Source organism: Carcharhinus amblyrhynchos, chromosome 4 (genome assembly GCF_965287045.1).
Source record: "Carcharhinus amblyrhynchos chromosome 4, sCarAmb.v2.hapA, whole genome shotgun sequence".
Taxonomy (NCBI): domain Eukaryota; kingdom Metazoa; phylum Chordata; class Chondrichthyes; order Carcharhiniformes; family Carcharhinidae; genus Carcharhinus; species Carcharhinus amblyrhynchos.
In genome coordinates, this window is record NC_137327.1 from 63,062,713 (window position 1) to 63,089,934 (window position 27,222).

Sequence of the window (27,222 nt, forward strand, 5' to 3'; positions counted from 1 at the left end):
TTTTTAAAGCTCAATTTTCGGGGATTTTTTCCTTCTCCCTTGGTGATGTTTACATTGGTTTCAAGTGACACAGGTGTGAGCTTAGACTGTGAATGTTGGAAAGCTGCTCGATTGTGAAGGGTCCAATTCTGCATTCAGCCAACATTTACCCACTTGAATTTTCCAGGAGGAAACATTGGTTAATAGTCAGAAGCAGAACCTGAGGCTAACCTTCTCCTCCCTAAGTTGGAGGCACTGAGACCAATTGTAATTGCTCAAGCTTTATCAGGTGACTAAGTATTGATGGATAATTGCTGATCCATCTGGTTCAGTGCACTTCCCCTGGAGTCATTGAGGAATGAGATGTAGAGAGTTTGAAGAGATTGATTTTATAGACACTCCAATATCTAATTGTTTTGGCAGCTTCTGATAATGTAATGTGCTTTTGTATGTTTTGTTCCAGGAAAGACAAATACTGCAATCTTCCTCGCAAAGTATTACCGAGCATCCTATTTGACTGTTGATGCTGTAATACGGGAAGCAGTTTCAAGTGGTACCACAGCTGTGGCCATGCGGGCTCGGGAATTGTGTACAAAGGCTGCTCTGGAGCAAATGCTGAGGGATGCTGAAGAAGGTAATATATGACAACATTTTGACGATATTATCATCAGCAATATCCAGCATTCCCAGGTCTAGGGCTGTTATTCTCGATCTGTTCCTAGGTGTTTCATTGTGTGATCTGTCTTCCATTGGTCATCCAATCTCAGCAGGCTGTTGTTGCCCTCACCGGTTGGAAAGTGAATCGGCTCCTAGTGACTTGATTGGATGACTTTTCACTGTCAGTCAATGCAACTTTTTTCCCTCATTTCAGATAATTTAATAACAAATCATACAAGTAAGCAAGGAAAACTGAGACCACACCATTTTTTAAGGCTCTGTAACTTTTCTTCAAAGTTGCTTGCAATTGGATCTTGGATCTGTTTAATTCTTGAAGACCCCAGCGTATTCCTGGTACAACCATTAATAGGTCAGGTGCAGCAAGTTTAAGAGTGAAGTCTCCTCCATTCCCGCAGAATGTTTTGAGCTTAGTCGGCCCTCCTCAGTATCAGTGTGACATTTTTTTTATCCCCTCTGTAAATCATTGTGTGCCAAGTTAGTTCAAGTACATCATTTCTCATTAGATATTGGACTGAGATTACTCAAACTTATTCACATAGAATGCTTAAGACCAGGACTCAAAGGAGACTTTCCAACCATCTGAATCAGCTTCGGCTACAATAGAAAGCATTTTTAAGTCACGTTTGAATAACTACACCATCCTGTTCATCTCAGTACTTGGTTGTTTATATCTTGGATAATAAACCAGCAGCTACACAGAATATATAAGGTTTATATAATAAATTAAATGAAGCAAGTATGCTCCTGTCTTTGTTAAAATTAAGAATTAAAGGATTGAATCTGTAACTTTAATGATAGTTAACCTTTCACAGAACTATAATAGCAGCTATACTCTTAATGGAAGGCAGGCAGGAGGCATTAACTGAGTATATAGTTCAAACTTGCAATTTTTGAGCTGGTTCTATGCTTTCAAATGTGATCATTTATTATTTCAGTGTCACAAAGTGGGGCCACGCAACATTCATCCTTTGGAATGGGAGGCACTGCTGTTGAAGGGACGAACAAGGCAACGCCTGAAGGTAGCCCTGCTTCTGAGAATAAACCTGCATTTAGTACAGCAATCATACGCAAAAGCAGCATGAGCACTGTTGTCAAGTCAACTCAACAGATACAGAAGCAGCCAAATGAAACAGCAGCTTCACAGGTAGAATACTGGCACAAACATAAAGGAAATTGGTATAGAGTATTTGTTTAAATGCTGTCACTGCTTTAGAATAATCAGAGGTGAAATCAACTTTTTTTTAAACCAATCAATTGATGTGTTAACATTATAATACATCTGCTTTTGAAGATATGTATCCAACCTTTGAGAGAAGCTTTAATTCCCAGGCACAGGGGTTCAGGGCAAATAAGAAATATTTTCTGAGCCTCAAATTCTCCTCCAACCCATCCACATATAACGCCATAGGGTCATAGATGTTTTAATAACCTGTTCACTCTCAGGCGCCAGGTTCAAGTAGAAGCTTATAAGGAACCTGTGTGCTCTTATTTTAACAGGATTTTTATTTTTATCTCAGGAAGGCTGGAATCGCCAGATGTTGGGAATCTTGCCAGCTTGAAGAACATTGAAACATATGATTAGGAATAGGAGGAGGTCAGTGGCCTTTTTTGCCTACTTGGCCATTTGATGAGATCATAGCTGATCTGATTGTGGCCTCCACTCTGCTATCTTGTCTAACCCCAATACCTTTCATTCCCTTGTCAAATAAGAATTTATCTAACAGCCTGAAAAATATTCAATGAACTAGCCTCCACTGCAGTCTAGGGAAGAGAATTCTGTCAGAATTGGTAAACCCCTTACTTTTCAATTGTGTCTCTCAGTGTTAGCCTGTGCCACAAGGGGAATTATCCTCTCAATATCCACCCAGTTAACTCACCTCAGGATCTTATACATTTCAGTAAAATCACTCCTCATTCTTTTAGACTCTAATGGATACAAATAGAACCTATCCAACCTTTCCTCAGAAGCCAACCCCTTCATCGAAAGAAGGAAGCTAGAATGTAGGATGACATTGGATTAAATAGAAGATACACAAGGAAACAGGCCATTTGGATGGCACAGTGGTTAGCACTGCTGCCTCACAGCTACAGGGACCTAGATTCGATTCTCAGCTTAGATCACTGTCTGCTTGGAGTTTGCATGTTCTCCCCATGTCTGCATAGGTTTTCTCTGGATGCTCCAGTTTCCTCCCACAGTCCAAAGGTATGTGGGTTGGGTACATTAGCCGTGTTAAATTGCCTGTTAGTGTCCTTGGATGCTAAGCTTAAAAGAATTAGTGGAGTCAATATGTGGGGTTAAGGGGATAAGGTGGGATTGTTGTAGGTGCAGATTCAATAGACCTGAATGGCCTCCCTCTGCATTGTAGGGATCTAATTCTAAAAAAAAGTCCATTCAACCTTCCTCTCAGCTTTTCTCACCTAAATCTACCATCATAACCCTCTATTTCCTTCTCTTTTGTATGTTTGGTGGCCACTTAAAGGTCCCCATACTGTTTGTTTCAACTACACTCTGTTGGGCAGATCCCATATTCCTTCTGCTGTTTTGGTGAAGAAGTTTCTTCTGAATTTCGCTATTGGATTTCTTGGTGACGGTTTTATATTGATAGCTGCTACTTATGCTTTTCCACTTCCCCTCGAGAGGAAACATTGGCTGGGATTTTTTACTCCATTCTTGTTGACATTGGGTGTATTTGGCAACAGGAGCAGAAAATATTGTGAAAAGTCCAAAGTCATGTTTCCATCGTTGAATGGCGGAAACCTCATTAGAATACATCTGCATCTTATTATTGGGCCCAAATGCTGCAATCATACCCTCATATCAAAAAATTATTCCATTGACATGTGTTGTCAGAATGGCTGAAGCACGACTGCGCGAAGTAGGGGTATCAAAGTTCTGGTTGGGATATGAGTCAGTGAGCTTTTAGAGGCAGCTTCAAACAATGAATGGACAAAAAATGGTCCTTGGAAGACAAATGCCCACCATCAAGTCTCTCTCTTTGATACTGCAGCGAGGAGAGTATCAGGAACATGGCACCTGGCGATTTTGTTGCTATTCTTCTTGTTCATGGGCAGGGGAGAGTAAGGAGAAAACGTCAATGGTGGCACGTGGCTCATTAAAGGCAGGCGCAGAGGATAGGCCTGCTGTACATATAGTGGATGAACCCAGAGAACTGCTGCTTGGAGGTACCTTGTTAGAGGCAGGGTGTATAGATACCTGCAGATGTCCAAGAACCAGTGTTGCTGAAGACTCCGCATATCCAGGGAACTGATAGGTCACGTCTGCCACCTACTGTAGGATTTGGCACCAGGGGGATTTGGAGTGCACCCACTGCCAGTAATGCTGAAAGCTACTGCCACACTCACTTTTTATGCCAATCCTACAGGTGACCTCTGTGAGATTTTGGAAGTATCCACATGCAAGTGTATCCAGGAGGTCATGGACACAATCTTTGTGAGAGCAGACAACCTTGTCCATTTTGACCAGGGGTCAGGAAAGCCAGGACACAAGAACGATGTGATTTGCACAAATGTCAGGTTTTCCACAGGTGCAGAGTGCCATGGACTGCACTCACGTGACACTCGAATTTCCGTGGCATCAGGCTCTGAACAAATGAACCATGAGGGTTTCCACTCACTGAATGTTCAGCTGGCCTGTGAACACATCAAGTGCCTCCTCAGAGTGTATTCAATTCCCAGGTATTGTGCATGACTCCTACATTCTCAGCTACTCTCAGATCCCTGATATGTTTCAGGGTCGCCAGACGCTGCAAAATTGGTCCCTCAGGGGAAAGGGCTACCCATTGAGGAGTGGCTGATGAAGCCTTTGTGGAGGACACAGAGTGCAGCTAAGACCAGATACAATGAAGTTCATGCTGCAACTTGCTATTTGATGGAGCAAATGAAAATGTGGTTCCAGTGTCTGGACCAATTTGTTGGAGCTCTGTAATACAATCTGCAGAAAGTGTAACGCGTCGTGGTTGTTTGCTGTGACCTGCACAACCTTGCACTGCGATAAGAACTGTCTGAGGAGGAAATGGAGAAATGGCATGTCTCCTCTGATGAGGATAAAACTGAGGAGGTCCTTGAGGGAAACAATATCGGCCATGAGCTAATGGATGTGTCCAGACGAGGCCACTGAGTTTGGATGTAGTCATTGCCGCTAGTATCGTGGAGGGTGAAGTGGCATCTGTGAGCATTGCTCTCCTGTCTGACAGATGGCAGCGCATACTCTCTGTGATGAGACTTCTGTTAATGGTCACAGTAGCTACCTATAGTGCCTACATTGCAGGAGGATGAAGATGACTTCCCCTCTGAACAGCACTGTTGGGTGTACCAACACCAATGGACACTTCATCTCTTGGAACTAATTCTGTATCGCTCTCATGTTGTATTGTAACATAGACACAATCATCAGGCAAGTCAGATTCAACTAAATCTCCTGTACTAACATTCACAACACTAGGAGCTAAAGAAGTTGGTAATTTTGGAGATGATTCTGATAAATCATTTTGAGATGACAACGGTATCACTAAACTAGTTCATTTTCAGTTTGAACCATATAAGAAACTGGACCTGTTTTTGTGAAAACCATGGAAGGTATCCATTTCTCACTCATGGCATAACTAACTCGGGGCTTGATTTTACCATTTTGATTCTAAGTGCTGAATCTGGGCGCAATTCAGATTTGACTTATAAACCTGTTTTCAGGCACACCCTGAACTTAGCCTGAAAACAAAATCATGGGTCTGAATTGCGTTGTGGCGGGACTTATCGTGCCCAAATGATCAGAGCTTTGAACTGTGCATGCACAGTGAGAAAAAAAATTTGAAAAACGTGCCAGTGTCACATCTGTCCCAGGCCGCAAAAAGCAGATAAAGCGGCCTGGGAACAAAAAGTGGGAGCAATGGCCCTCACTGACATCGTCCCATTCCCATAACATAACGGTCCCCCTTATCCATCCACGCCCCCACCCCCCCACTACACAGACCGATCGCGACCTTCTGCCCCACTTCCCCCCACCGATCGCCTGCAGAGTGGCAGCAGTTCCACCCTTCCCCCCTCGCCCTCTCCCATCAGATGGGGCCTCTCTCCCCCCAACCCCCACCCAGCAACAACCAGAGAGCGATCTGGCCTCCCTCTTTTCTCTCCCCCCGCCCCCGACAACAATCTGGCCTCCCTCTGCCCTTCCACTCCCCCTCCTCCTGTGTCCCTTGCCCCCCCCGCCCAAAGACAATCTGGCCTCCCTCTGCCCTCCTTCAACCAGACAACCAGACAACCAGATAGTAATCTGGCTTCCCTCCACACCGCCCCCCCCCACCCGTAACAACGACCAGAGAGCAATCTGCACCCCCCCCCACCCCCACTGCTCCCCCCAGCCACCCAGAGAATAATCTGGTCTGCCTTCCCCCTTCACCACCACCGATGTAAGTCAGAGAGCCTTTCGAAGCTCTGAACTTACCTATTTTGAAGGTGGAAGGCTCAAAACTGACCTTTGCCTAGCAAGTCTGTTTTGTGCCGAATCTGGACAAGCGAATGCGATGGAAAAGGAGGAAATGCTGGTAAAGTTGGGCATGCAGCCCATTAATTCAATTCAAGTGCATTTAAATCGCGTGAATTTAAGGCGTGAATCATTTTCGGGCCTCGGTAAAGTGGGCATCTGCATGGATGCGGATCGTGTTAATGGCCTCATGCCCAACTTCACCAAGTTTTCGTGCCTGTTTTCAAGCGCTTTGCAATGCTAAAATCGGGTCCTCAATCTCCTTTTGTAATGAGCATTATTTTGCCCTCACCTCTCGTCTAGCAACCTGAGATTGTTATTGACAGTCTGGGTGGAATTTTACAACCTCATTGCACCCATTTTTCAGCGGAAAAAGGTCATAAAATCAGGAGTAATCCAACGAGCAGGAATGGCGCTTGTTTTCACATCCATTCCCATTTTATAACAAAATATTGGCACAATCAGGAACCAAAGTGGGCGAAACGTCAATCTGCAATTTTTTGCATTCATCACAATATAATTAGTGGGCTTCACTCCCAGTTGTTCCAGCTCATCTGCCTTAATGACCTTGTTCGTTGCAGTTGGAACCAGTGAGGAAAACACCTCCTCTATAAAAGTCAGATTCATGCTCTGGAGCAGCGAGGGTTCTAATGGTGCCCTACTGCTGAGGAATGTGTGCTGCTTCAGGTCTGTTGGGGGTGGGGGGGGAGGGGAAGAATGTGGGGAGTGTATGTTACTGGGCTGGAGTCGAGCAGAGTTCTCTAATTTTTCCATCAGTCTCTCTCCCTCCCCAGCCATGCCCTTCCGTACCCCCCACCGCCTCCAGATTGTTGAAATAGCTTTTGCAGTGCAATCCATTGATCTTTCTGTTCTTTTGGTTGCTGCTGGAGCTGAGGAGGAGAAGCAGGAGGATGAATTGGGGGCAAAGGAGGCCAAGGCCATACCCCACTCATAGAAGGCAGGGGAGACGGCTGCTGGAGGCAGTGTGTGTTGCTGGGCAAGGGGCAAGCAGAGTTCCTGGCAGATGTTGTAACATCTGCCATATTAGATGTTGTAAATCGCTGCCACTGCTGTCATCCAGTTTGTAGCCAGTGAATGATTTGAATGTCTTGATTTTCACACTAGCAATATGCTGAGGGCCCTCCCCCATTGACATCTACATGCAGGATCCCTCCGGCAACTGGGGTAAGTAGATCCTGTTGGAGGCTAAGCAGAGACAAATTAATCACAGCTGTGGGGTGAAATACCATTTATTGATGCCAATAAAAGTACCATCAAAATAAGTGATAATATAAAAACAAGTGAAAGTGAGTCTTCAAATATTCTATCTAACTTCACCTGTGCCATCTTCGTGCCGCTAAATCTCTTAACATTATGTGGCCTACCATTACGTCACAGTGTCTCTCCAATGTCTCAAGAATCTCAAGAAGCCTGTTGAGTCCCTCAGCTGTGGCCCACTGTGACTCAGCTAAGGCCCTTTGGGACCCCACTGTGGCCTGCTGTGACTCGGCCATCGCTTGGAGCCTGCCCCTCATGGTGAGGATTCCCTGTCCCAGGCTTTCAACCATGGACGCCACCCTTGCACTGTTGGCCTGGGAACCACAAAATGTAGGTAATAGCTGATCCAGCTAAAAGCTTCAGGACTCCTCCTAACAGCCTCGCAGTGGGTTCAGGGTTGATGTAAGCCCCTCCTGCATTTCCTGGCTCTGTTGTTACATCTCCAGCAGCTGAGGGGAAAATTGATCTCAGAGACCCAACATGTAGCCTGGGACTAGGTGAGTCCTTGCCTCTGGCAGGCCCTTGCATTCCAGAAGCCTCAGATGTTCCCTCTTCCACCCGATGTACATCAGATGTGTCATGCGCACCAGAGAGTGACTGAGATGCCTTGCCACTAACTTGACTCATGGACGTGAGAGTCTCTGAGATGGTGAATTATGAGATGAAAGCTGATGCAAAACTGGTGCCAACCTTGGAGGTCCCATCATTGGCTTCTTCCGAGGAGTCTTCCTGGCTGTCATAGGGAGGATGGGTGGGAACAACAGGGTGGGCCAGATGGTCCGGCTGGGTCCCTTCCTGCGACACAGGACACAAGGTTAAGTACAAGGGAGAGACAGGAATCCAGGCTGCATGCAACCGACTTGAGATATCTCCATCAAGTGGATTGATGGGTGGGTTGGGGGTGAGATGGGATGGGGAGGAGGAGGCTGTGTGGGAACTCTGCCTCTGTGATGATTGGGAACAGGGGAGAGAGAGGGTGATGTCATCCAGCAATCGAAGGCAGGGTGTGATGAGAGAGCCATGTGTAAGCTTGTCCCCTGGGGTAAGAGAATTGGTGATGTTGGTGTGAGGGGGTCTATGATGCCTGAGGAGGGGAAAGAAGAGGCTGTATTTGGCTTGAGGCCTAGGGGTGGGGGGAATGGTGCAGGGGTTGGGGGGGGGGTGGCGGCAGATGGTAGTGGGGGGTGGGGCGGGTGTGGCAAAGGTTCTGTCAGGAGAGCTCCTGTTTGTGAGCTTTTTCTGCACACATACAGTTTGTGACTCTGATCTGATCTGCAGGTTGTCTGGTGACTTAAGCCCAGTCCACTGTCTCGAGTGGCAAGAAATGGTCAAGCTCATATTTTCTAAGTCTATAAGATTGGGAATGAAAACTTGCACGAAAATCAGATCTGGAACTCCCCTTTTTCATGCCAGCTGGACACTTAGAAAACATTTTGTAAAATTTCGCCCTCAATCGTAGTTCTCAACTTTCTCTTTAAGAGTAGTAATGCAAGTAAATTTTGGGTAGTTCAAAAAATCATAGAATCCCTACAGTGCAGAAGGAGGCTATTTGGCTCATCAAGCCTGCATCAACAACAATCCCAGCCAGGACCTAACCCTGTGCCCTGCTAATCCCTTTGACACCAAGGATAATTTAGCATGGCCAATCAACTTAACCTGCACATCTTTGGAGGAAATCAGAACACCCAGAGGAGACATGGGGAGAACGTGCAAATTCCACACAGTCACCTGAGGCTGGAATTGAACCCGGGTCCCTGGTGCTGTGAGGCAGCAGTGCTAACCAAAATGCCACCATATGCCCAAGAAGCATGAGCAGTGTTTCTGGAAGATGCCAAAATGCTCATCTAATTTTCTTGAAGCTTTTACATAAAAACATAGAAACATAGAAAAACAGCAGCACAATACAGGCCTTACAGCCCACAAAGTTGTGCCGAACATGTCCCTACCTTAGAGATTACTAGGCTTACCTATAACCCTCTATCTTACTAAGTTCCATGTACTTATCTAAAAGTCTCTTAAAAAACCCTATCGAATCCACCTCAGCCCATTCCATGCACCCACCACTCTCTGAGTGAAAAACTTATCCCTGACATCTCTGTACCTACTTCCCAGCACCTTAAATCCGTGAACTCTTGTGGCAACCATTTCAGCCCTGGAAGAAAGCCTCTGACGATCCACTCGATCATTACCTCTCATCATCTTATACACCTCTATCAGGTCACCCCTCATCCTTCGTCTCTCCAAGTAGAAAAGGCCAAGCTCCCTCAACCTTTCCTCATAAGGCATGCTCACTAATCCAGGCAATATCCTTGTAAATCTGCTCTGCACCCTGTCTATGGCTTCCACATCCTTTCTGTAATGAGGCGACCAGAACTGAGCACAGTTCTCCAAGTGGAGTCTGATCAGGGTCCTATATAGCTGTAAACTATCTCTCAACTCCTGAACTCAATTCCTCGATTGATGAATGCCAGTACACCATACGCCTTCTTAACCCACAGCTTCAACCTGCGCAGCTACTTTGAGCGTCCGATGAACTCGGATCCCAAGATCCTTCTGATCTTCCACACTGCCAAGAGTTCTACCATTAATGTTATTTTCTGCCATCCTATTTGACCTGCCAAAATGAACCACTTCATACTTATCTGGGTTGAACTGCATCTGCCACTTCTCCGCCTAGTCTTGCATCCTATCAATGTCTCGCTCCAACTTCTGACATCCCTTCACACTATTCACAACACCTCCAAACTTTGCGTCATCAGCAAACTTACCAACCCATTCCTCCACTTCCTCATCCAGGTCACTTATAAAAATCACAAAGAGTAAACGGTCCCAGAACAGATCCCTGGGGCACTCCACTGGTGACTGACCTCCATGCAGAATATGACCCATCTATAACTACTCTTTGCCTTCTGTGGGCAAGCCAGTTCTGGATCCACGAAGCAATGTTCCCTTGGTCCCATGTCCCCTCACTTTCTCAATAAGCCTTGCGTGGGGCACCTTATCAAATGCCTTGCTGAAGTCCATATATACTACATCTACTGCTCTTCCTTCATCAATGTGTTTAGTCACATCTTCAAAAAATTCAATCGGGCTCGTAAGGCATGACCTACCTTTGACAAAGCCATGCTGCCTATTCTTAATCATATTATATCTCTCCAAATGTTCATAAATCCTGCCTCTTAGGATCTTCTCCATCAATTTACCAACTACTGAGGTTAGACTCACTGATCTATAATTTCCAGGGCTATCTCTACTCCCTTTCTTGAATAAAAGAACAACATGCACAATCCTCCAATCCTCTGGAACCTCTCCCATTGCCTTTGATGATGAAAAGATCATCACCAGAGGCTCAGCAATCTTCTCCCTCGCATCACACAGTAGCCTGGGGTACATCCCATCCAGTCCCGGCGACTTATCTAACTTGATGCTTTTCAAAAGCTCCAGCACATCCTCTTTCTTAATATCTACATGCTCAAGTTTTTCAGTCCGCTGCAAGTCTGCACTACAACCACCAAGATCCTTTTCCATAGTGAATACCGAAGTAAAGTATTCATTAAGTACCTTTGCTATTTCTTCTGGTTCCATACAAACTTTCCCACCGTCACACTTGGTAGTCCTATTCTTTCATGTCTTATCCTCTTGCTCTTCACATACTTGTAGAATGCCTTGGGGTTTTCCTTAATCCTGCTTGCTAAGGCCCTCTCATGACGCCTTCTGGCTCTCCTAATTTCCTTCTTAAGATCCTTCTTATTAGCTGTATACTCTTCTAGATCTCTAACATTACCTAGCTCTCTGAACCTTTTGGAAGCTTTTCTTTTCTTCTTGACTAGATTTATTACAGCCTTTGCACACCATGGTTCCTGTAACCTACCATAACTTCCCTGTCTCATTGGAATGTTGCGATGCAGAACTCCAGACAAATATTCCCTGAAAGCTTGCCACATTTCTTCCATACATTTCCCTGAGAAAACCTCTTTCCAATTTAAGCCTCCAATTTCCTGCCTGATAGCCTCATAATTCCCCTTATTCCAATTAAACACTTTTCTAACTTGTCTGATCCTACCCCTCTCTAATGCTATTGTAAATGAGATAGAATTATGATCACTATCTCCAAAATGCTCTCCCATTGAGGGATCTGACACCTGACCAGGTTCATTTCCTAATATCAAATCAAGTACAGACTCTCCTCTTGTAGGTTTATCCACATACTGTGTCAAGAAACCCTCCTGAACACACCTAACAAACTCCTCCCCATCTAACCCTCTTACCCAAGGGAAATTCCAATCAATATTTGGGAAATTAAAATCTCCCATCACGACAACTCTTGTTATTATTACACCTTTCCAGGATCTGCTTCCCAATCTGCCCCTCAACATCCCTGTTACTATTGGGCGGCCTATAGAAAACATCCAGTTAAGTTATTGACCCCTTCCTGTTCCTAACCTCCATCCACAGAGACACCGTAGACAGTCCCTCCATAGCGTCCATCTTTTCTGCAGCCATGACACTATCTCTGGTCAACAGTGCCACTCCTCCACCTCTTTTGCCTCCCTCCCTCAGATGTCCTTCTGAAACATTTGAAACCTAGCACTTGAAATAACCAGTCCTGTCCCAGAGTCATCAAAGTCTCAGGGACTTGGATGAGTCCTGAGTCATCCAAGTCTTTTAAAGGATGTTTCAAGGATTGTACGAATCTTTCAGCTAATCCATTGGTTGATGAATGATACAGTGCATATTTTATATGCTGTGTATCATTTACTTTGAGATAATCCTCAAAATCTTGTGAAGTAAATTGTGAACCATTATCACTAACAATCTGTCCAGTTTTCAATGGCTTGTTCAAATGTAGTGGATCTCGTAACCAGAACTTCTGTCACCTTTGAGTGTGCACCAATTATGACAAAGAACATGTAACTCTTAAACGGACTGGCAAGATCTACATGCAAACACAATCTTGGCATTTTAGGCCTCTCCTAAGCGTGCGAAGGAGACAATAGTGGTGTATTTCTAATTCATGCAAAGGATTGACACTGACCCACTTTTTCTTCAATCTGAGCATCAAGACCTGGCCACCAAAAATAACTACAGGTTAATTCCTTCATATGGACTATACCAGGATGCCCTTGATGTAGTTTTTCAAGGCTCGATCACTATGACTCCCCACAATGGATGCACACCTTGAAAGGTCAACTCAGGTTTTCTTGACCGGTATGATTTCAAATCAGGATGCAGATGATGCATTCTAGTTATCATTCCTTGTTGGCACAGTGACACAGTGGTTAGCACTGTTGCCTCACAGTGCCAGGGACCCAGATTTGATTCCCGTCTTTGGTTACTGTCTGTGTGGAGTTTGCACATTCTCCCTGTATCTGCAAGGGTTTCCTCTGGGTGCTTTGGTTTCCTCCCACAGAACAAAAAATATGCAGTTTAGGTGTATTGGCCATGCTAAATTCTCCCTCAGTGCACCCGAACAGATACCGGAATGTGATGACTCGGAGATTTTCACAGCAACTTCATTGCAGTGTGAATGTAAGACTACTTGTGACATATAAGCTTTTCAGTACTATATCTATCACCTTCCCCATCATAGGATCATTTCTGTTATGTCTCTGAACTTGAGACGCAGTCACTGGCAAATGATCTACTAGTGAAAAATAAAGGATATTCGCAAAACTAGTCGGTGGCATCTACTCAGTAGATAAAGGTAAACATGATAATGTGTCAGCATTAGCATGGAACTCAGATTGAAGATACTTTCTATCGTAGAAGTGTGCAGATAAGATCAGAAATTATCTTTGCAGTTGGCTAGCAGCTAGCGAAGATATGATTTATACGGCTCAAAAATAGCAAAGAGTCAGTGATGAGACAATAATGTGAAATGATGACCAGATAAATAATGAAACCTTCGTAAGCCAAAAATTATACTCAATGTTTTTTTTCTCAGCTGAGCATAATTAGACTCAGCACTAATCAGAGTATGAAAGACAAAAGCTATTAGTCAGGCTTCTCCTGGAGACATAATATATGAAACTATTGCACCAACTCCATGAGGTGAAGTGTTGCAAGAAAGCATTAATGGTAGCTTCAGTTAAAGTGAACAATACTTCAGACTTCTGCACAACATCTTTGACATCCTTGTATGCTTTCTCACAGTCTGTTGTTCTGTCCCTCGACTGCTTCAGTAAATTAAGCAATGGTTTTAATAATGAAGCTAAATTAGGAACAAATGTGTCATAATAGTTTACTAATCCTAGAAAGGACCTCAGTTGCAACAAATTCAACAGGCATGGTCCTGCTGAAGTAGAGTCAATCTTAGGTGCTTTATATAGGCCTTTTATCAATAATGTGGCCCAAATACTGGACTGATGTATAGAAGAAGTCATCCTTTTCTTAATACTCAGAACATGTACTTGAAGATGTTCCAATGTTACTTTGAATTTATTCAAGTGCTGTTGTTCATTGGACCCTATATTAGAATAACATCCAGGTAACATTGTACACAAGAAAGATCACTTAAAATCTGATCCATCAATCTTTGGAAAGGAGTGGTGAGAATGTAAATCCAAAAGGCAATCTTTTATAAAGAAAAATACTTTTATGAGTAACAATGGTAAGTAGAAGCTACATTCATTGATAAATACGCTTGTGGGAAATCAATTTTGCTGTATTTCTGCCCACCTGATAACCCAGCAAATAAATCTTCAATTAAGCAAAGCAGTCTCCAGGGTAAAAAGGGAAATACTGGGATGACAGTAAAAGAAAATATACTGAACAGTCTTGAGCTGCTATGTCCTGCAAGAGAAATGGTGGGTTAATTAGGATCCATCGCTCTTTCAATGAAGAAAATGGATCATGGAGTTCCTATGCAAAGAGAATAAAATTGCAGACGAGTTGCTTGTATCAGTTTTTCTCAGTGCAATAGGATGCAAGACCTTCAATTTCCTCTGGAAATTGGTTCATCCTGAAAAGCCAGGAACCAGAACTTATGATGTCTTGATATACAGCATTAGCCTCCAAAGCCACTGATCATTGTGGAACAGTTCAGGTTTCACTGAAGGAATCAAATGGAAGGTGAAAGCATTGCTGTTTGTGGTCACCTAAAAAAAGGCTGGCAGAATGTTGTGAGTTTGGTGAGTCATTAGAAAATTCTCTCAAAGTTGTTTAGTTTGTAGCCTACAAAATAAGGCTGTCCAAAGTAGATTTCTTACTGAACATGCCTTGACTTCAAAGACAGCAGTAGAAGTCGCAGTGTCGATGGTACTGGCTGCGAAAGAGGCTTCACAAATTAGTGCAAGAATGAAGATCCACAAGTTGGAAACATAGAACATAGAACATTACAGCGCAGAACAGGCCCTTCGGCCCACGATGTTGCGCCGACCAGTTAAAAAACAATGACCCTCTAACCTAAACCAATCCCTTTTCATCCATAAACCTATCCACGGATCTCTTAAACGTCCCCAAACTAGGCGCATTTACAACTGCAGCAGGCAGGGCATTCCAATCCCTCACCACCCTCTGGGTAAAGAACTTAAACTGCCCAAAAGAAGTCAAAACAGCAACAAGCATGTCATGAGCCATTCAATGAGTGAATGCTGGAGCAAGAATAGTCAGGGCAAGATCTGTAGCAAAATGGATCACATTTTTAAACCTTGCAGGTAGAGAGATTCTTCCCGCTTAGAAAGGATAGCAGAAACAGAGGGCACAGCCTCAAGATAAAGGGGGGGCAGTTTAGATCGGAGTTGAGGAGGAGCCGCAACATCATGTTGCAGCTGTACAAAATTCTGGTGCGGCCGCACTTGGAATATTGTGTACAGTTCTGGTCCTCTCATTGTAGGAAGGATGTGGAGGCATTGGAGAGGGTGCAGAGGAGGTTTACCAGGATGTTGCCTGGTATGGAGGGAAGGTCCTATGAGGAGAGACTGAGGGGTTTGAGGTTGTTTTCGTTAGAAAGAAGGAGGCTAAGAGGAGACCTTATTGAAACGTACAAGATGATTAGAGGTTTAGATAGGGTGGACAGTGATAGCCTTTTTCCTCGGATGGAGAGAGCTAGCACGAGGGGACATAGCTTTAAATTAAGGGGTGGTAGTTATAGGACGGATGTCAGAGGTAGGTTCTTTACCCAGAGGGTGGTGAGGGAATGGAATGCCCTGCCTGCTGCAGTTGTAGATGCGCCAAGTTTGGGGGCGTTTAAGAGGTCCGTGGATAGGTTTATGGATGGAAAGGGATTGGTTTAGGTTAGAGGGTCATTGCTTTTTTCTTAATTCTCGGCGCAACATCGAGGGCCGAAGGGCCTGTTCTGCGCTGTAACGTTCTATGTTCTATGTTCTATGAGCCTCTTCACTCAAAGCGTGGTGAATCTCTGGAATTCTCTGCCTGTTGAAGTGGTGGAGGCTACCTTGCTGAATATATTTAAGTCACGGGTAGATAGATTTCTGACAGACAAGGGAATTAAGGGTTATGGGGAGAAAACGGGAAAGTGGAACTGATCCACTTCAGATCAGCCATAATCTTATTGAATGGCAGGGCAGGCTCGAAGGGCTAGATGGCCTACTCCTGCTCCTATTTCTTATGTTCTTAGGATTACACCAACTTTCCTAAGAAAAATATTCAGTAGAAGGACCTGGGTACCTTCAAGAAGAAATACAATTGCATTCTCCAGAAGGAATTTACAATACGGAAGAAAAGAATTATGACTGTGAGGAAGAGAATGTCCAAAAATATGATGAAGAGCTCCAACTGAATGTTTTGTCCATATAGGGTGAACCACATGGATTCTGGATGACCCCAAAGTTAAGTGGACAACCTATTAGAATGAAGATGGATAATGATGCCAAGTTAATATCCACCCTCTATGTTCAACAATCTATCTGCATTAAACATTACTAACATATATTCCAGGGCACTTCTGCAAACAGCGTGGAGGCCTACAAAATGTGATAATTGAGTGTATTTTCTGAAAATTAACACAGATATTTTTGGTAGGGTAGCTTAATTTGATGAGAATGCTGTTATTTTCAGGGGTAAGAGAGTAGGCAACTCTTGTTTGACAATGCAGTTCTCACTTCTCTTCATTCCATATCCATGTAGGATGGGAAAGTAGGGTGGGGTGGAATTTATTTCAAAAATCTGTTGCAGGAAATCTTAGACTGTTTCTGAATATTTTTCATTCCTCAAAATTGCTATGGCAGTTACCTACTAACTCTACTGCCCAAAGTGAGGCATGTATGTACATAGTCCATGTTATTCCAGACTAAATTCATACAAAATGGTCATTTCTACTGTGTGTTATACATATTGTTTGTAAAGTGGAAAATTTTTTATTTCTTATTCAAAGTCAGCACATCAGAAGATTCAAGGTGAGATTTTGTAACATGACCACTGAGTAATTTTCCAAGGCTAAGGGTTAATGCAAAGAATTTGTATAGAAATGTATTTTGTTCTAATTGAAATTAATCTTAGCTATTTTCTGAAATCCGTAGATTTCCATGATGGGTCCTTCAATGCAGCAGCCTATGAGTGTCACTACAAGCATGATTGGAGAGTTGAACCTAATGAGCTGTCAATTGCCAGAAGATGTTATAGTGGAAATTCTGACAGAGAGGTTGCAGGTACAGTGTGACATTATGCAGCAATGTTCCTTGATCCTGTATATACATTTCATATAATAGGGTGCCATAATATGATCATTTAGTTCTCACATTCCTTCCTATCAAAGACACTGTACTTACTGGGATGCAAATACTCCTTTTTTAGCCATTCAAGAAATGGAGGCTTCATTGGCTAGCACATTAAGAAATCTCACAACACCAGGTTAAAGTCTAACAGGTTTATTTGGTAGCATGAGCTTTCAGAGCACTGCTCCTTCATTAGGTGAGTGATGGCATATATAGACACAAACTCAATTTACAAGATGATAGTTGGAATGCGAGTCTTTACAGGTAATCAAGTCTTAAAGGTACAGACAATGTGAGTGGAGAGAGGGTTAAGCACAGGTTAAAGAGGTGTGTATTGTCTCCAGCCAGGATAGTTAGTGAGATTTTGCAAGCCCAGGCAAGTCGTGGGGGTTACAGATAATGGGACATGAACCCAAGATCCTGGTTGAGGCCATCCTCATGTGTGCAGAACTTGGCTATCAGTTTTTGCTCGGCGATTCTGCATTGTCATGTGTCACGAAGGCCGCTTTGGAGAACGCTTACCCGAAGATCAAAGGCTGAAGGCTCATGACTGCTGAAGCGTTCCCCAACAGGAAGAGAACACTCCTTGAGCAGTGTTCATTCATCCATTGTCATAGTGTCTGCATGGTCTCCTCAATGTACCGTGCCTCGGGACATCCTTTCCTGCAGCATATCAGGTAGACAGTTTGGCTGAGTGCAAGAGTATGCACCGTGTACCTGGTGGACAGTGTTCTCATGTGAGATGATGGCAACTGTGTTGATGATCCAGCATGCCTTGCAAAAGTTGCTGTAGCAGGATTGTGTAGTCAATGTTCTCCTGAAGGCTGGGTAGTTTGCTGTGGACAATGGTCTGTTTGAAGTTGTGCGGTTGTTTGAAGGCAAGAAGTGGGGCTGTGGGGATGGCCCTGGTGAGATATTCGTCTTCATCGATGACATGTTGAAGGCTCCGGAGAAGATGCCGTAGCTTCTTTGCTCCGGTGAAGTACTGGACGACGAAGGGTAGTCTGCCGTGTCCCGTGTATGTCTTCTAATTCACGTTAAAGAAGTCATCCCCTATGGACAAGTCCTCCATATACAAAGGATTTGCTCAGATGAGGAGGATCGCAATAGACACCTACAAATGCTGAAAGATGCTCTCATAAGAACAGGGTATGGCGCTCAACTCATCGATCGACAGTTCTGATGTGCCACAGCAAGAAACCGCGCTGACCGGGACGTGGTGGACAGTGTATCCTTCATCGTACAGTACTTCCCCGGAGCGGAGAAGGTATGACATCATCTCCGGTGCGGTTTCTCGTTGTGGCGTGTCAGAACTGTCAATCAAAGAGTTGAGCGCCATATCCTGTTCTTATGAGGGCGTCTTTCAGCATCTGTAGGTGTCTGTTGTGATCCTCCCCATCTGAGCAGATCCTGGGTATACGGAGGGCTTGTCGTAGGGGATGGCTTCTTCCTTTGGACTCATGGCGAACAATCACTGAAACTATATGATGATATCAACAAATTCCATCCTCCATCAGATTCGTTATGGACTACGCTCCAGAATCATGTTATTCCAGACTAAATTTATACAAAATGGTCACTTCTACTATAAATTATACGTATTGTTTGTAAGTGGAAAATTTTTTATTTCTTATTCAGTCAGCGCATCAGAAGATTCAAGGTAAGATTTTGTGACATGATCGCTGAGTAATTTCCCAAAGCTAAGAGTTAATGCAAAAAATTTGTATAGAAATGTACTTTGTTCTAATTGAAATTAATCTTAGCTATTTTCTGAAATCCATAATTTCCATGATGGGTCCTTCAATGCAGCAGCCTATAAGTATCAATACAAGCATGATTGAAGAGTCAAACCTAATGAGCTGTCAATTGCCAGAAGATGTTATAGTAGAAATTCTGACAGAGAGGTTGCAGGTACAGTGTAACACTGTGCAGTGTTACACTCCAGAATCGATTGCATTCTTGGACACATGCATCTCCATCAACGATGGTCACCTCAGCACTTCACTGTACTGCAAGCCCACGGATAACCTCATGATGCTCCACTTCTCCAGCTTCCACACTAAACATGTTAAAGAAGTCATCCCCTATGGACAAGCCCTCCATATACAAAGGATTTGCTCAGATGAGGAGGATCGCAATAGACACCTACAGATGCTGAAAGATGCCCTCATAATAACAGGATATGGCGCTCAACTCATCGATCGACAGTCCTGATGTGTCACAGCGAAAAGCTGTGCTGACCTCCTCAGAAGGCAAACACGGAACGTGGTGGACAGCATATCCTTCGTCGTCCAGTACTTCCCCGGAGCGAAGAAACTATGACATCTTCTCTGGAACCTTCAACATGTCATCGACGAAGACGAACATCTCACCAGGGCCATCCCCACACGCCCACTTCTTCAAACAACTGCACAACCTCAAAGAGACCATTGTCCGCAGCAAACTATCCAGCCTTCAGGAAAATAGTGACCATATCACACAACCCTGCCTCAGCAACCTCTAAGATGTGCCTTTTCATCGAAACAAATGCCATCATCTCATGTGAGAATACTATCCACCTGGTACACGGTACATACTCTTGTGAGTTGGCCAACAATATGCTGCAGGAAAGGATGTCCCGAGGCATGGTACATTGGAGAGACCATGCAGACACTATGACAACAGATGAATGAACACCACTCGACAATCACCAGGCAGGAGTATTCTCTTCCTATCAAGGAACACTTCAGCAGTCACAGGCAGTCAGCCTCTGATCTATAGGTGAGCGTCCTCCAAGGTGGCCTTCACGACACAAGACAACACAAAATCACTGAGCAGAAACTGATAGACATGTTCCACACACATGAGGACGGCCTCAACCAGGATTTTAGGTTCATGTCACACTATCTGTAACCCTGATGACTTGCCTGAGCTTGCAAAATCTCACGAACTGTCTTGACTGAAGAGATACACACCTCTTTAACCTGTGCTTAACCCTCTCTCCACTCACATTGTCTGTACCTTTAAGACTTGATTACTTCTAAAGGCTTGCATTCCAATCATTATCTTGTAAATTGAGTTTGTGTTTATATGTACACTGCTTGTGAACAGAGCTCCTCACTCATTTGATGAAGGAGCAGCGCTCTGAAAGCTTGTGCTACCAAATAAACCTGTTGAACTTTAACCTTGTGTTGTGAGACTTCTTCTGTGCTTACCCCAGTCCAACGCCGGAAACTGGGGTACCAGTCAAGGGGCTGCTTTGTCCTAGATAGCATCAAGTTTTTTGAATTTTATTGGAGCTACACCTATCCAGGCAAGTGGACAGTATTCCATCACTCCTGACTTATACATTGTAGATGGTGGACAAGCTTTGGAGAGCCAAGAGGTGAGTTGCTCATCACAAGATTCTTAGCCTCTGATCAGCTCTTGAGCTATTGTATCTATGTGGCTAGTCCATTTCAGCTTTTGGTCAGTGATAACCCCCAGGATGTGGCTAGTGGGGGAATCAATGATGTTAATGCCATTGAATGTCAAAGGACATCGGTTAGATTCTCTTTTGTTAGTGATGATCGTTGCCTGACACTTATGTGGCACAAATGTTACTTGTCTCTTGTCCAGCTTGGATTTTGTCCAGATCTTTCTGCATTTGGACATCAACTATTTCAGTATCTGAGGAGTATTGAATAGTGCTGAACATTGTGCAATTGTCACCGAGCATCCCTTTTTCTGACCTTATGATGGTAGGAGTTTCATTGATGAGCTAGCTAAAGATGGTTGGGCCTAAGACAGTGACCCATCTTCAGTTCAGAACTGAGACCATGAATGTTGCGAGGCTTTCTTACCATGGCACAACATCACAGCTAAGTTAAATCTTATCCTTACCCAAATTGCTATGCTCCCTCACTTTCTAGCAAGGGAGTTTCTGTCTGATGACTTGAGCTGATTTTTTTCACCCTCTTTTTAGGCCAGGGATGCTAAGGTAAATTGAAGTTGCCGTGTTGTGATGGGCTAATTTAGACTGGAATATAGATTGAGGTTAGACATGTCCACTAATCCAGTGATGACCAAGAGCAACCTGTTTCTTCTTGTATCCCATCCAATAGCACAAGAAGAGATACCATACTATTGGAGGACTGCATAGCCTTGAGACATTGAGTAAAAGACCAATGTAAGATTGGAAAAGTAAAAGAGAAGCTCTTGGTAAATCAGGAAATAGGACTCAATGTTACTTCCATCAATTTGCCTGTCAGTACTGATTTATTAATTGAATTTAAATTCCACTAATTGCCATGGTGGGATTTGATTCTGTGTGCCCAGTGCATTAATGTGGGCCTTGAGATTACTCGTCCAGTTACATTTCCACTCTGCCACAGCTTCCCTGCAGAATGCAGCTCCAATGGGGCTGGATGCATGAGTATTTTGATCTTAACTTTCAAAAGGTACCCTGTTCTACACTATTGCTCATGACTCTCCTGAGGGTCACAAGTCAGAAAGAAGTGTGCCTGACTGCATGACATTTGCACACAGTTTAGAGATCCCTATCCTTGCAATACAGCTTGCCAGGTTTGGAGTGCAGAGTGTTGGATCCCCACCCAAAACCTTATCCTGTGCCTCCAAAAACTGGGGACATCTGGATTGGGGCTGTCAATTTTATGAGTTTCTGGACTTAGCAGAAATCTGGTTCATTATCCATTGTTTAATGCACTTGTCAATTATTTTCCACTTTCCCTCTTAAATTTCTTTACTGTTTACTGACTGTTTATATCAGATTTATTTCTTGCCTGACCTTTATTCTCACCACCTATTTCTTATATCTTTATGCATATGCTATTTTTTGCCAGATTCCTCCCCTTACTAATTTAAAATCTTAATTACAGCATTATTTGTGCATTTATTCAGTTTAAATTGACATTTGTGGAACAACTTGATTTATATCGGGTTTTGCAAGCTTTGTAATGGCTTGGTCCAAATGTCATGTCTAATTCTTCTATAGTTTCCCAATTTTTGTCTAGATTACTCAGGATAATATGAATCAATTAAATTCCTCCTTGCTGAACAATGGCTCAGTTAAGTTTTTGTCTGGTGGCAAAACAAATCACCAAATCTACATCTCTGTTTATGAATGGATAAGTAACTCAAAATCAATATTATCATTTATTGAGATTTCGGCCTTTAGTTAGAATCAACACTGAAGTCTAATTTCTTGTAGTGTTTAACTCATTGTTTAACCAGTACTTTTTCACCATTTTCTGCTATAGCTGAATGACTGTTGCAGAGGGGTTGTATTTGATGGGTTGGAAAGTACGTACAATCCCAGTGAGGCCTATACCCTTACAGCTGTACTTAAAGCAATTAACAACAGACGTCACATCTATTTCATCAATCTTAGCCAAGAATATACTGCACTGAAAGCCAACGAAAAAGCCAAGCAAGACGAAGAGGGTAGGTGACTACTGTACTAAACAGTTCTGCAAAAAATGCTTACAGTTTTGTTTAATATCCACTTCTGTGTTCAATTTTTTTCAATGAAGTTTTATGCATATCAGTATCCTATGAATTTTGAACATTGCTATGTCAGCAATATCATTTACAATAATGCTGAATCATAAAGAGCACCCTGCACTGTTTCTAAAGGTACCTTCATCCTAATTTTAGTAGATGTGCTCCTGACTGCCATCTGAGGCACTTTTTTCAGTTTTCATACTAATCATCTTTGGCCTCATTGAATGAGACTGGTATTCCGTGCCACATTAATGGCAGCTTGTTTCTTTTAGACTGGAAGCCTATGTTTAAACAGGACCAAGTTTTAAGGGATCAAACAACTGGAAGAGATGTTAAACTTGGCTGGACTTGAAGCCAGTATCACACCTGAGTATCAACCTGGATTATGTGCTGAAGTCTGTAGGTTAGGATTTAACTTTATGACTTACTCACTCAGAGGCAAGCAGTATTGAACCATGGCTGCCACTCTCAAAATGATAATTTGTAGTGGAACACTTAAGTAGTAGATCTTAGGTTCTCTATTTACACCCTTTGATTATGGAAAATTGGAGAACATAAAATAAGAAATAGGAGCACGAGTAGGTCATTCAGCTCTTCGAGCCCGTTCTATCATTCAGTGCGATCATGACTAATCTTTTACTTCAACACCATTTTCTTCCACTATCCCATGTAGATCTAGACATTTTTAATATGCAAAAATCTATTGACCTTAGTCTTGAAAATAAGTAATGACTGAGCTTCTATGGCCCTCTGGGCTAGAGATTTCAAAGATTGACAGCCAGCTAAATGAAAAAAATTCATGAAAAAAATCTTCTTAATCTCAGTCCTAAATTGGCCTAGCCCTTATTCTAGGACTGTGTCTCTTGGTTCTAGAACCCCTAGGCAAAGGAAACATCCTTCTTGCATCTACTCTGTCAAGGCCAGGAGACATTTATACATTTGAATGAGATTGCCTCTCATTCTTCTAAACTTCAGTGCATATAGGCCCAGTGTATTTAATCTTTCTGCATAAATACAATCCCTCCATCCCAGGAATTAATTTAGTGAACTTTCATTGCACCCCCTCCATTGCAAGCATAATTTCTCCAGGTAAGGAGACCAGGAATGGTCTAATCACAGCTCTGTATAATTGCAGTAAAACATCTTTATTTCTAAATAAAGATCAACATATCATTTTCCTTCCACCAGTGTCTCATGGACAAGGAAACCCAGGTCCTTTTGAAGTTAAATACTTCCCATCTCTTATTTGGTTTTTCCAGTCAAAGTGGACAGCCTCACATTTCTCCCCATTGTATTCCACCTACCAAATTTCTGTCCATTTACTTAGCCCCTCCAACTCCCTGTAAAGTATCTTGCATCCTTCTCACAATTCTCACTCACACTTACATTTGTGTCATTTGCAAGCTTTGAAAAATTATCTTTAATCCCAACATCCAATTCATTCATATGGATTGTGAATAACTTGAGCCCAAATCCTGATCCTCGCTGTCCCCCATTAATCAAAGCCTGTTAACCTGAAAATGACTCATTTATTCCAATTCACTGGGAGTGATTTCACCAGAATTTGACAGACTGTTGGTTCCATGGAGAAAACTAGCGTCCAGAGAAACAGGTCGGTTTTCTCTCCAGATCTGCCAAAGAACAGGCAGGCATGTATCACGCCATTATGCAGGCGGTGGGGCCTAAACACACCAGCAAAGCCTGACTGCACTGAGAACGGGGCGCCATCTTTAAAGGGCACCCTGATCAGAACATAATAACCCTCCAACACCCTGCCTCCCCTCATCTCAACTGCAGGGCGTACAGTGGGGGCCCCTCTCTCCCTCCCCCCCCATTCCCCCCCCCTTCGTGCCTCCCCCCTCCTTTCCCCTCCCTCCCTCTTCCTCTCCCCCCTCTTCCTCCCCCTCCTGCCCCCTTTCCTTTCCCCTCCCTCCTTTGCCTCCCTCCCCTTTCTCCCTTCCCTTCCCCTTCTCCCCCCTCCCTCCCTCCGTCCCTCCCTCACCCCTCCCCTTCCCCCCCCCACTCCCCCATTCTTTCCCCCTCCTTCCCTCCCTCTCCCCGCTAATCTGATACAGAGTGCACATCAGGCCCCCTCCATCCCTGATCCAGGACCCACCCAATATGTCCCACCCCCTCTCAGCCCCTACCCCCGTACCCCATTCAGCACCCCCCCTTATAGGGCCCACCCTGGCACTGTCCAAAAGGTGGTACCAAGATGCGTAGTGGGCATTGCCAAGGTACCAGGCTGGCAAGGGGCACCACCCCCCCCCTTGCCCTCAACCTGCCCAAGGGGCTTTAGTGGCCTCTGGTTCTACTGGCAAGGTCAGAATGACTGTTGCCTTTCAGAGAACCTCTCCCGGTGAGGCCATACGGGCAAGTCGAGCCCAGATGAATGAGCACTGGGCTCACTAAAGACATGCTAATTAAGATTTAAATACATTTGAATAAATTATTTAACTGGAAATGGGTGAGAGGCTGACCTCATTGCAAATCTGGTTCTGGAATGACTGAAAGAGCTGAGAAATCAGGCGTGATTTTTCAGCTCATGTGCAGTTTTACCAGCTTGCTCCACCCATCGATGGGTGAGGTGAACTGGTGAAATTCCACCCATGGTATGTATATTTGAGAGCAAAGGAGAGCAAGATTCAAGAAAAGATCTGCCTAGTTGTCATGCTTCGAATCTGCAGGTGTACTAGCTGTTCCTACAGAGTTTGAAAGTGTTTGGCAATTGCATGGCAATATATAAATGCATATAATTAGTTTTTGTAGGAGTAATCTCCCTGTTGTTGGAATTTTGGTCTCCTCTTACCTGTTTTCTAATTTTGTATTATTTTGAAAATGCTATCCTTGCCTGAGCTGTTCTACACGTATAACTGGTTACCTTGCCCAAAAAAACCCTTTTTTTTATTGCTGAGGAAGCATCACAGCCAAATCTGAGTTAACTGTAACAATTATTCTGTGACTGAAGCAACTGGTAACTGCTGACTTAACACAGCCATTGTTATTGAACCATTGTTCAATAATTATTGGTCTTTCTACTCACAAGTTTATTATTACAGTCCTAAAGCAGAGAATGCTGGAAAAACTCAGCAGGTTTGGCAACATCTGTAGGAGAGAAAAGAGCCAACACTTCAAGTCTGTATGACTCTTCTTCAGAGTAAGAACAAAGAGAAAATTCTTTGGAGAAGAAGAGTCATACTGACTCAAAACATTGGATCTGTACTCTCCCTACAGAGAAGGAGGCCATTCAGCTCATTGCATCAGCACCAGCTCTGCAAAGGAGCATCCCACCCAGGCCTTCCCCCCCTGCCCTATCTGCGTATCTTTGCATTTTATCATGACATCTTTTATCATTTTATCATCTAACTACACATCTTTAGAATGTAGGAGGAAGCTCGAGCACCTGAAACCTATGCAGACATGGGGAAAATCTGCAAACTCCACATAGACAGTCATCCATGGCTGGAATTAAACCAAGGACACACGCACTGTGAGGCAGCAGTGCTAACGCTGTGCCACCTTGCTCGCTTCCTGAGTTTTTCCAGCATTTCCTGTTTTTATTTTAGGTTCCAGTATCCACAGTATTTTGCTTTTTTTATTATGCCTTTGAAGAACCTTTGCCTGTATTTTCTCTACTAATGGAGCTATTGTAAGTTGATCTATTCAGGAAGTTTAAAATTATATGTACAGAATTTAATATAGTCCTACCATAAATCACATCGCATAGACAAATACCTATTCCTTTGAACCAAACACAGAAAAACTAGCGAAGGAGCAAGAAAAGAAAGAAAAGACTTATCTGCAAGAGTTGAGTGAAGAGGAATATGAAGCTTTGTCAGAAGAAGCAAAAGCAGAGTTCGACCTGAAACGTACCTCCTTATTTAAAAAACGCAGGGAAAAGTGAGTGAATATTGTCACAAATATTTGTTTAGATTCTGCAGGTGCACTCACCACTTCTCCAAAGGAACAGGAGAAGATGATAAAACCCATTGAACTAGTTCTGCCGTTCAGTTAGATCATGACAAGTCGGTATATTAACTCAATTTATCCGTTTCATTCTGTATTCCATTAATGCAGTTACCTGATAAAAGTCTATCAGTTTCAGATTGATATTTTAAAATGAGCTAGCCTCAACAGCTTTGAGAGAGAAAGAGCTCCAGATTTCCATTAACCTTTCTATGAACACGTGCTTCCTGATAAAATTTGTTATTTCGTGTAGTTGCTTTTCTTGATCTATAATAACTTGGACTTGGGAGTGCAGGGTACAACTTCAAAATTTTCTGACGAATCAAAACGTATATTGTGAACTGTGAGGAGGCTATAGATAGGTCAGGATATTACACGTGGTGGGGTTTCCTCACCCCAATTGATTGGCAGCTCTCAGGTCATTGCAATGACAGGAGCTGCAGTGGATGGAAGGGGAAGTGTAAGAAGATGATGGAGCCTAGTTCCCAAGGTAGGATGAAAAGGTATGTTTTCAGATCCGAGAGGGGAGATGGTAGAAAGGCCTGGGAAATGGAAAGTAGGTAATTGGGATGTCATGAGAGAGGCCTGCAGGGAAGGAATACTAGTGCCTATAAGACATTAAGGGAGGGGGGAGGGGCTTCAGATAGAGGCGTAGCTCCACTTTCCATC

The 27,222-nt window shown here is 43.5% G+C and overlaps 1 protein-coding gene across 1 annotated transcript in view; it reads left to right on the forward strand.

The window, feature by feature from the left end:
• The window catches only part of hydin (HYDIN axonemal central pair apparatus protein), a 1,114,396-nt gene that overhangs the window by 722,626 nt on the left and 364,548 nt on the right, over nt 1-27,222 (forward strand). The window contains exons 40-44 of the mRNA XM_080187991.1: nt 443-613; nt 1,593-1,801; nt 16,912-17,040; nt 22,344-22,527; nt 26,346-26,487. Of these exons, the coding sequence (XP_080044117.1) occupies nt 443-613; nt 1,593-1,801; nt 16,912-17,040; nt 22,344-22,527; nt 26,346-26,487 (835 nt within the window). The remainder of the gene's footprint in view (nt 1-442; nt 614-1,592; nt 1,802-16,911; nt 17,041-22,343; nt 22,528-26,345; nt 26,488-27,222) is intronic.